Source organism: Otolemur garnettii, unplaced genomic scaffold, assembly GCF_000181295.1.
Source record: "Otolemur garnettii isolate 467f Iridium unplaced genomic scaffold, OtoGar3 scaffold00091, whole genome shotgun sequence".
Taxonomy (NCBI): Eukaryota; Metazoa; Chordata; class Mammalia; order Primates; family Galagidae; genus Otolemur; species Otolemur garnettii.
In genome coordinates, this window is record NW_003852486.1 from 3,517,232 (window position 1) to 3,528,092 (window position 10,861).

General features: G+C 53.8%; 1 protein-coding gene across 1 annotated transcript; it reads left to right on the forward strand.

The window, feature by feature from the left end:
* Positions 1 to 2: 2 nt before the first annotated feature.
* Positions 3 to 10,382, forward strand: HDGF (heparin binding growth factor). Its single transcript, XM_023516390.1, has 6 exons — positions 3 to 391; positions 7,185 to 7,261; positions 7,408 to 7,546; positions 8,202 to 8,387; positions 8,714 to 8,934; positions 9,128 to 10,382. Exons 1-6 carry the CDS (start codon positions 305 to 307, stop codon positions 9,132 to 9,134), a joined length of 717 nt encoding a protein of 238 aa, XP_023372158.1. The 5' UTR covers positions 3 to 304; the 3' UTR covers positions 9,135 to 10,382.
* Positions 10,383 to 10,861: the final 479 nt, after the last annotated feature.

The window sequence follows — 10,861 nt, forward strand, 5'->3', positions numbered from 1 at the left end:
AGGGACCGGGCGGGGGGTGGAGGAAGAGGCCTCGCACGGAGGAGGGAGCAATTGAATTTCAAACACAAACAACTGCACGAGCGCGCACCCTCCGCGCCGGAGCTTTGCCCGATCCGCGCCCGCCCCGTCCGTGCGGCGCGCGGGCGGAGACGCAGTGGCCGCGCGGGAGCTCGGGCCCGGGGCCACCATCGAGGCGGGGGCCGCGCGAGGGCCGGAGCGGAGCGGCGCCGCCACCGCCGCACGCGCAAACTTGGGCTCGCGCTTCCCGGCCCGGCGCGGAGCCCGGGGTGCCCGGAGCCCCGCCATGTCGCGATCCAACCGGCAGAAGGAGTACAAATGCGGGGACCTGGTGTTCGCCAAGATGAAAGGCTACCCACACTGGCCGGCCCGGGTGAGCAGCGCGGCCCGCGCCTCTATCCGCCCGCGGGCTCGGATTGCATAACACCCGGGAGGGCACGAGCGCTCCGCGCGGAGCTGGTGGGGGGGGCAGGGGGCATCCGGCTCTCCGACGCTTTCCCTGTTGCCTTGTAACCCACTGGTAGGTTATATAATGGTGGAGGCAGGAGGGGTGGGGGGACCGACACCTGGTGGGTACGGCGTCCGCGCGTAGAGGCGTGTGCGCGGCGTGGGGATCCGAGGGTGCGGGTCACTTCCCGGCCCTTGGCTCCGCGTGCTCAGTTCCGCCCCCAGCCCCCACACTCCCCGCGGCTTCAGGCACGCAGCCTGTGTTTGGGCGGGTGGTGTTATTCCTCCCACGCCACCCTCCTCCGGGATCCCTTAGAAACCCCCAATTTCTTCATTGTCGCCCCCCGTTCAAACTCTTATTGGATAAATGGTTAAGGATCTCAGCACAGAGAGGGATAGGTGGAGGCGGAGTTTGCTTCCAGAAAACTTTGGTTTGAGGCAACCATAAGAGGTCTGAAGTTGTGAGGGTCGAGGAATGTTGGCGGCCGCCTTAAAGGGTGTCTACCTGGCTTGGAAATTATTCGCCATAATTTATCAGCCCCTGGCGCCACAAATACAGGCCTCCAGATGCTGCCAGTTTAAATTTGGGACTGAAGGTGGCAGGGACTCATTGTGGGGTTGCGAAGTCCAGTCCAGGCTGCCTCTTATTAGGGATAGGGGGAGTCTGAGTCCCCTCACGCCCTAGATGTGAGCATATGTGCCATGTGACTGATTCAGCCGGCCAGTGTAAGTTCCCTCACCTCCAGTACCTGGCCAGGTGTGAGTGTGGGGGGATCCAAAAGCCAAGCCTGGGATATTCATCATATTTCCCTTAAGAACTGAGAAGAGGTTAAGGAGGATGGGAGGTTACTGGTTGCTGGAGGAAAGGGGGGGGGTCACTGAGGTGGGAAAGTGTCAGTGCATCCGAGGATTTTAAAATAAATTTGACTTTTCGTATTGGGTAAGGGCATATCTTAGTTCCCTAGAGTGTAGGACTCCTGTAGAGTGAAATCCAAGGGCAGAAACAGGTTGGGGGAAGGGACCAAGTGCAGAAGGACTTGCCTTATGGCTTTGAGTTGCTCTGCTCAGAGTGTGTCTGAGCTTAGGAAACTGTTCCAGACTCATTTAGTCGTCAGGCCGACTTTGGAGCCACTCTGAAAAGCCCAGGAGACCCTTCCTCACTCTGTACCCTTCTCCTGAGAAGTGTGCAGTTATCCCAGATTCCTTGAGCTCCTTGTTCCTTGAAACTTTAGAGTGGATCAAATAAGGCCTGGCCCCTGGAATGGGAGGGCCTCTCCAGCTTCCAGGGCCTCCTAAGGGGGCAGGGAGGGGCTGTGTGAGGCAGTAGCCCCAGATAGCCTTGTGTGTGCATGTATGTGTGTGGTGTGTGAACCATCCTGTACTTTACCCTGCACCCTTTGATCCAACTGGCTTCTTGGCCCAGAAGCCGAGGCCCTAGTGGGGAGGGCAAGAACTTAGCCCAGGACTCTACTGTTCCTACCTCCTGGGGGTGGGACAAAGTCCAGAGGCTTGGCTAAGCCCTGGGGGTGTTAGCTATAATGTAGACTGCCAGGGGAACCCTTTCTGGATTAGGTTGAGGCGGGTAGGGATAAACAGAAGGGACTCGTGTGGGTCCTGTGGGCCACTGGCCCCTTTGAGGAAGTCTCTCAGGTTTCTGCTGGCCTTGGAGTGATGGCAGGGCTGCCACCCATTTCTTTTTACCCTCGGCTCCAGAAGGGTAGGATAGAGGAGGCAGAGTTCCTTCCTCTGTCGAGTCCTGTACCTCTTAGATAAAGTGAGAATTGGGGTAGAAAGATCAGACTGGATCTTAGAGAGATACAGCCTCACACTTTGCCTGGCTGTGGCTCTTGATTATGACAATTGAGGGGAGGTTATACCCAAAGCTGTTATTTCCCAGACACATTCCCCCTGATCCTCAAAGAACAGACAGATCTGAGTCTCTTTACCCTTTCTTGTACCCTGTCTTAGTGGCAGTGCCCAGCCCCTCTGAGATGGAGGAGGAGTAGGAATCTTACCACCCTATCCACTGGACAGCTAGAATCTTCAGCCATAATGAAGGCTACTCAAGGGCCAGATGAGGTTGTTCACTCCAGTAATCTTAGCACTTTGGGAGGCTGAGGCAGGTGGATCACCTAAGCTCAGGAGTTGGAGACCAGCCTGAGCAAGAGACCCTGTCTCTAAAGATAGCTGGGCTTTGTGACAGGCACCTGTAGTCCCAGCTACTTGGGAGACTGAGGCAAGAGGATTGCTTGAGCCGGAAAGTTTGAGGTTGCTGTGAGCTATGACACCATGGCACTCTACCCAGCATGACAAAGTGAGACTCTGTCTCCAAAAAAAAAATGAAGGCCACTGTGTGGACCTTTCCTTCCTTAGTCCCTGCTGCTTCTGGGGAAGATGGGTGATCCAGGGTGAGACTGAAAGGGCCTAGACAGTCACCACGCGATAGGCAGGACCTGCCTGGAAGGACAGTGTGAGTCCATCTTAACCTTCTTCTTCCCTCTTCCTCCTGCCTGGCTTCCTGGGGGATCTCCAAGCACTTAACAGTTAACCTCCAAGATTTCAGGGATTTTTTTCCCTCAGGTTCCTTCTTCCTTTCTCTGCTTCCTGTTTCACAATCCCAGAAAACCTGAGGACCTCCCTGTCTTTCCTCTCCATGCCCCCTCCCCCAGCACCTTCTCTTTTCTGCCTCTTGGGCTTGCCACACTTTCCTGGCCCCAACTGTCTCCTGCCCCAGATTTTCCGGTTCCTGGGTCAGGTTGGGCCTCGGCCCTGGGTGTGGTGGTCAGAACCCTGGCTGGCAGCCAGTCACTGCTTAGCTTTCCTAAGTGCTGGGTAGGTGATTCTGGGGCCTGTTTTTAGTCCGATGTTGTTTGGGGGAGAGTTGTTTGTCCTCTTTCCCTCTTGAAAACTCAGATTTCTTTTCAGACCTTGGAGGATATCCATGGGCTAGGGAGGATGGGCTGTTGTGTGCTCAGGCCTGTCTGATGGGATTGGGCAGATTCTGAGGGGTAAAGGTGGGGCTGGATGGGCCCAGACTGGAGAAGTAACTTGCCTGGATCCCAGGAATGGCTTAGAGGTAGCAGAGTCCTCTCCTTTGTTGTCTAGTGGAGGGGATGATACTGTGGGGTCCTCAGCACTATCTGGCTCCACCCTGACCCACTTAGTCTTGACTCATTTGTTCTGAATCACAGCCTGGATATAGAGGGTGCGTGGGGGACAACTATCTATATTGGGGGACAGGGCTCTCTTGAGACCTCACATCCTCTACCTCAAGGAAGAACTGCCTTTCACTCCCAAATGCAAGAAAAGACATCCTTTGTAACTTAAGGGATTGAGGTACCACTACAGAAGGAAAGGATTTTTCTACTTTTTGAGTTGAGGGTTTGGGAATTCCATTAAGTGAGAAGAGCACACTCCTTCTGGTCCTTCCCCGACAGATACTGATATGGGGGGATGTAATGATCCTTTTGGGGCAGATGCCCATCTGCCCAAGCCCCTGTCCTCTCCCTAGTCTAGACCTACTCTTATGTCTCTAGAATTCAGCAGGGCTGTATCTGGTGTGTCTCTTTCTATTTTTAATCCCATCCGTTCTTTGTTTCTCCCACACCCCTGGGGCTGGGCAGCTAGCTGGTGGCCTCCTGGGTTCCCTGCCACACCATTCAGCTATTTGTCCCTAAGTTTGCTTGGCCGGAGACAGGTAGCCGCTTTGCAGCTTGTGATCCTGTAGAGAACCTCATGTTTCCTCATTTCTGACTCTTCATCTACCTTCCCCCCCCCAGCCTCAGTTTCTCCTCTTTTATAACACATTTACTATGAGCATATTAATGGCCTAGCTCAGATGTGGGCACTCTAAATGCAGAGATCAAAGTTTCCAGCTGCATTCCAGCCTTAGACCCTTGGGTCCCTACCCCCACCTCTGGTTCTAGGTGCACACAGATCACTGAGAAGAAAAGCCAGGAGAGGCTTTTGCTATTATTGTCCTATGCCTGTCTCCTGGGATCTCTAAGCCCTGGAGGCCCTCATTCTGTTTTCTGCCTCCCACTTAGAGAGGAGGGTGAGGAGCTAGCTGGTAACCCGACCCAGGTGTCCTGGCTGTCTACTGGCTCCTCTGCCCTTACCCCCGTCCCAGGTTTGGCTTCTTGAGATGGATTCCCCCTCCCGAACCCTGCAATACCAATCCTCTAGCTGTGATTTCCAGCACAGGCAGGGACTCAGGTGCCAGACTCCAGCATGGGCGTGGGGTATGTGTTAGTGTACCCTCCTCCCCAATCCAGAGAGAAGGGGGGGAGGGGCAGCCGCATTCCTAGTTGCTGAGTGGCCCCGCGGGCGGGGTTGGGTTGTTATGGCAATGGAGATCATGTTTGGGGGGGAACCGCGTGCCTTTCCACCCCTGCTCACACCCCAGAGTCTCCTGGTTGTGGGGAGGGCCCAGTTTGTGCTGGCTCTTCCTGGGGGGAAGGGCTGGACCTCTGTCCCCAGAGGCCACTGGGCAAGGGAGGAGGTGCCCAGCAGCCTGAAGACGCCCAAATCTGGGAAGATGCCCCTGAGATTCCTGCCCAAGCCCCATACCCTCCCTTGGGCGTGTCTCGGCTCATTCCCATCCCCCAGCCTTCCCGTCTCCTCGGGTCCCCAGTCAAATCTCTGTCCCTGTCTCTGTGTTAGTCGCTGCCTCGGCTTGTCTCTATCTCCTGTGCGCCTGGGGCCCCGTCAACATGGCCACCTGGCCTTGGTCCGCGGGAGCCAGACTGCCGGCCTGCTGCGAGCGTCGCCGGGAGTTGTAGTCTCCGCCCGCCTGCCGAGGCTGGCTGGGCCCCTGCTGCCGCGTTCCCTGACCTCAACCCTGCCCGGCACGTGTGCAGCCAGGGGGTCATTCCGGGCACTGAGGCCCCGCCGAACCACTCTATTATTCTGGGCAGATCCCTGCTTCTCTGGGCTCAGTTTTCCCATCTGTAAAAGAACTTTTGACTAAGGTGCTTTTCAGTGTTCCCCGGAATTATAGCCCTTTGACCTCACCCTCCACTTAAGCCACAGCAGTCTTTCTCTCTTTCCACCCCCCTCACCCCACCTTTAGGAACAGAGATCATTTTGTTGTTCAGGCTGGTACTAGCTCATTGTAACTTTGAACCTTGAACTCCTGGGCTCAAGTGAGCCTCCTATCTCAGCCTCCCAAGTATCTGGGACTTAAGGTGAAGGCCACCATGCCCAGCTAAAGAGCATTTTCCTTTTATCTGTGTCATAGATTCCTTCAACAAGTATTTACTGTGCACCTACTGTATGCTGGGCACTGTGCAGAGATAAAAACAGTCCTGATCTCTAACCTCAGGACAGGTCTAGTTCAGATAGTCCACATACACATTAGTGACATAGTAATATTAATCAGTGTGACAATGAGATTTTACAAAGCACTATGAGGAAGCGTTAGGAGAGTTACCCAAGGAGAGCCCATGTGTCAGGAGTGATGGGGAAACGTTCTGGAAGAAGTGATGATGGAGCCAAGGTGGAAGGATGATCAGGAATTTTTTTTTCTTTTGGAGACAGAGTCTCACTTTGCCACCCCCAGTGGAGTGCTGTGGTGTCCTAGCTCACAGCAAGCTCAGACTCTTGGGCTCAATTGATTCTCTTGGCTCAGCCTCCCAAGTAGCTGGGACTACAAGAGCCCCCCAAATACCCGGTTGTTTTTAGAAAGGAGTCTTGCTCTAGCTCAGGCTGGTCTCAAACTTGTGAGTTTAGGCGATTCACCCACCTCGGCCTTTCAGAGTGCTAGGATTACAGGTGTGAGCCACTGCGCCTGACCATTGATCAGTATTTAATATGAGAAGCTAAAAGAATAACATGGTTGGAACAGAAAGGGTAGCATCCTGCAATAGGTTGATGATAGCCTAGGATGCCTGCCAAGTTAGGGTTGTTAAATCCTCACAACACTGTGACTATCTCCCTTTTATAGATAAGGACCCTGAGACAAAGAGAGGTTCAGTAAGTAGCCTAAGATCATACAAATAGTGGCAGAGCTAGGATTCACAACTAGCCATTGTGGAGGAGAGGTGACCAGGTGAACCCTGGAGTTTTGTAAAAGTATTAGAAAGTTTGAAGCAAGGCTGACACCTGTAATCCTAGCACGGAGACTGAGGCCAATGGATTGCAATAGCCAGGTGTTGTTGCAGGCGGCTATAGTCCCCACTATTTGGGGGGCTGAGATAAGAAGATCACTTGAGCCCAAGACTTTGAAGTTGCTGTGAGCTGTGACACCATGGCATTTTACCAAGGGTAACAAAGTGAGACTCTGTCTAAAAAACAAAAAAACAAAAACCAAGTTTGAAGCAAAAGGCTGAGGTGCTTGGATGGGCATTTGGCAAGGCTCAGCCTGGCTGCATGGTAGAGAATAGGCTGTGGTTTTACTCCAGGTAAGAGAGGACAGTGGTTAGACTAGAGTGATGGCAAAGACAAGGGGCTTTGTGGCCAGGACTTGGACATGTCGTGGGCAGTATTTGTGTGGTCTGATTGGCAAAGGAGAGGAAGGCACTCCTGGGCCTCTTTTGGGTTTCCATGTCTAATTTTGTTTGAACAAAGTTCCACTGCTAGAAATAATCCAAAAGCCACCTCTCTAATCTCCTGGGTCTCTCTTATTCTGGTTTTATACAAATATGGTGTAGAGGTCAGTGTCTCTGCCTCAAACTTGAAATCTTGGGACTCTAGCTCATGTTCACTTCTCTCACCCCCAGATTGATGAGATGCCCGAGGCTGCCGTGAAATCAACAGCCAACAAATACCAAGTCTTTTTTTTCGGGACTCACGAGACGTGAGTGAAGGCCAAAGGGATTGTAGGTTGGGAGGGCCCTGGGAGAGCCACTTTGGGAAAAGAGAGGTGGTGCCCTTTTTGTATTGGGCTGTGCAGCTCAGGGGCAGTGAGGGGCTTGAGAGCACAGTCTCCCCATCTTTCACCAGGGCATTCCTGGGCCCCAAAGACCTCTTCCCTTACGAGGAGTCCAAGGAGAAGTTTGGCAAGCCCAACAAGAGGAAAGGGTTCAGCGAGGGACTATGGGAGATTGAGAACAACCCTACCGTCAAGGCTTCTGGCTATCAGGTGAGCTGCCGCCTGCCCCAGAAACCCCTTGGAAAGCAGGTGTGACCGTGGGCTTTGGTACCCCCAAGCCCACAGATGATGCTTAGTCATCAGTAATACCAGGTCTTTCAGGGTAGGAGCCATGGGGTGGAGGGGAGGCGGGCTTCCTGTAAGAGGAGATGGGGTTGGGGTGTGTGGTGTAGTGGTGGTTAGGGCCATCTGTTAGCAGCCTGGGGGCAAGAACAGGATAAAGGCGGTAAGTGGGAACAGGCCTCTGTTGGGCCCAGTGTGAGTATAGGACATGGCCTTAACTCTTTCCACAAAGGCTTCCAGGAGGAGGTGCTCGTGAGCCGGGCAGGACGAGGCGGGAGGGTGGGGGGCGGGGGTTGGCGGGGAAAGGGTCCTAGCTCCCTTTGGGAGAAGTTGACCCGAGGTTTTGCCTCCTGCTCCAGCCCTCCCCCCTCCTGCACAGAGCCCTGCCTGCCCGGCCAGTGGGTTTACCCCGGGGCTAATCCGACAGAGGTGGGTCTCAAATCACTTGTGAGACTGGGCACCTGGGTGGGGGTGGGGGAGAGGTGGGGAAAAGGAAGGAGTGAGTGGCCGAGGGAGGGGTCTGGGGAGGGGGCCCAGCATGGCAGACACTGGTGCCACTCAACCTCTCATGTCTCTGCTGCAGTCTTCCCAGAAAAAGAGCTGCGTGGAAGAGCCCGAACCTGAGCCTGAAGCCACAGAGGGCGATGGTGATAAGAAGGGGAATGCAGAGGGTAGCAGTGATGAGGAAGGGAAGCTGGTCATCGATGAGCCAGCCAAGGAGAAGAATGAAAAGGGGGCGCTGAAGAGGAGAGCAGGGGACCTGCTAGAGGTAACTGTTGCCCAACGGGGGCCTGGGCCCCTGGGGCATCCTTGGCTGTATTCCCACAAGGGCAATCTCTGCCTCAGAAGTGCCCAGTCTGAGGAAGGCCTGCTTCTACTTCAGGGCCTGCTCCTACTCAGGCTGAGATAGATCCAACCCTAGTCTTGGGGAGTCCCCAACTGAGCAAACGGAACACAGAAGACATTTCAGCCAGTTAGAAGACTGGGGAAGGGTTGTGGGTATCAGCCCAGGATGTAGCCTCTGAGGAGTAAGAGCAGGGATTGGTGGCTGGTGTTCTCTGTCTCCAGCTTCAGCCCTCTGCTTATCCTGCCCAGGACTCCCCTAAACGTCCCAAGGAGGCAGAAGACCCTGAAGGGGAAGAGAAGGAGGCAGCCACCTTGGAGGGTGAAAGGCCCCTCTCTGTGGAGGTGGAGAAGAATAGCACCCCCTCTGAGCCCGGCTCTGGCCGGGGGCCTCCTCAGGAGGAAGAAGAAGAAGAGGAGGAAGAGGCTGCCAAGGAAGATGCTGAGGCCCTGGGTGTCAGAGATCATGAGAGGTGAGTGAGCCCCCTGCTCTCTTGGCAGCTGGGCTGGGAGGGCCCAGCCACTTGTGGAGAGGAGGAGAGAGGCCTACAGTGGTCAGCCTCTTGGGAGGCAGGCTGGGCTCTCCCAGGAGACCAGCACTGGCTGGGGCAAGGCCAGACCAAGGCCACACCATTAACCCTTCTCTCCTCCAACCCTCCCCTGCAGCCTGTAGCCACCAATGTTTCAAGAGGAGCCCCCACCCCGTTCCTGCTGCTGTCTGGGTGCTACTGGGGAAACTGGCCATGGCCTACAAACTGGGAACCCCTTTCCCACCCCAATCCCCTCTCCTCTTGCATTCACTTTCCTCACTCCAAGCCCATCATCAGGTTCCTACACCTCTGTGATCTGAGTCAGGCTCCCTGGGATGAGATAAAGCCATTGTTCATGCTTGGAGCTGTTTTCTAGCTTCTTCTGGGGCCTAGATCAGTTGTTCCACCTCCCAACACCTTTCTCCCCCTCCCTGGATTTGGATCAGAGATAGGAGTGGAAAGAATGTAGCATAATAGCAGGATGGGCTTCTGGGTCCTGGGAGAGAAAATCCTCAAGTGTGGCAGGGGTCTTGTTGGAGCGTGGCATTGTCTTAAGCTTGTGTCCTCTCTTACACTTACTATCCAGCTTCATGGATTCATAGAAAGTGGGACAGCGTGGGGGAGGGGCTCCCTTCTATAAATTCTCAATGTTTGACAACACACATTCTTCCTTTTGCCCACCCCAGGATTTTTGGGAGTTGCAGTTTATCATCAAAAGATTTTGGGGCTTCCCAGTTGTTTGGTCCAAGGACCTGAGATCTGAAGGGTTGATTTTTACCCATTTGGATGGGAGTGTTGGGGAGTATCTGTCCCCTTTTAGATCACTGGAGCCAGAGATGAGACACCCTGGAGAGACCCCTAGCTGCCTTTTGCCTTTCCCACAGTGCTCACGGCCAGCTCTCAGTCATGTATCACCCAGACATAAAGGAAAAGACACATTTTTTAGGAAATGTTTTTAATAAAAGAAAATTACAAAAAAAATTTTAAAGACCCCTAACCCTTTGTGTGCTCCCCATTCTCCTCCTTTCTTCCCCACTGTTGCTCCCATTTCTGAGGTGCACTGGGAGGCTCCCCTTCTATTTGGGGCTTGATGACTTTCTTTTTGTAGCTGGGGCTTTGGGTTCCTTCCAGTGTCATTTCCTACCCACATAACCTCCTGATCCCCTCAGTGTTGTCACCAGATAAGACTTGTAACCTGCTGAGAGGACAGAGGGAAATAAGTGCCCTCTCCCCACCCCCTTCCCTATGGTCTCTCCATGCCTCTCTTCTCTTTTACCTTGGCCCCTCTCCCTTGGGCTCTGATGAAAAATTGCTGACTGTAGCTTTGGAAGTTTAGCGCTGAGAACCGTAGATGATTTCAGTTCTAGGAAAATAAAACCCGTTGATTACTATATTGGATTCTGACTGATTCTTTGTGGGTGGGTGTTGATTAACTGAAGAGAGGGAGTGGGGGGAGGGAATGCAAATGGTTTCCATATCATCTCAGATTGAGGTAGTGGGTGCCTACCCAGGCTGTTGGAAATCCAAAATTCTGTATGTGGGCAGAGTCCTAGAGTAAACCACACTGTACATTCTGCTCCTCCTCCCCACCAACAGTTCAACCCAGGTTACCTCATGAGCACCTGGAAGGATTTTTTGAAGTTTGCACAAGAAGAGGGTACCAGTGTTGGCCATAGCCCATGATGGCCACAGATGTGGAAGTGTTAGAGCTGGATGTAGAAACACCTCTGACCAGCTCCGTGCCTGTAGCTCAAGCGGCTAATGCGCCAGCCACTTACAGCAGAGCTGGCGGGTTCAAATCCAGCCTGGGCCTGCCAAACAATGATGACAACTACAACAACAATAACAAATAGTCAGGTGTTGTGGCGGG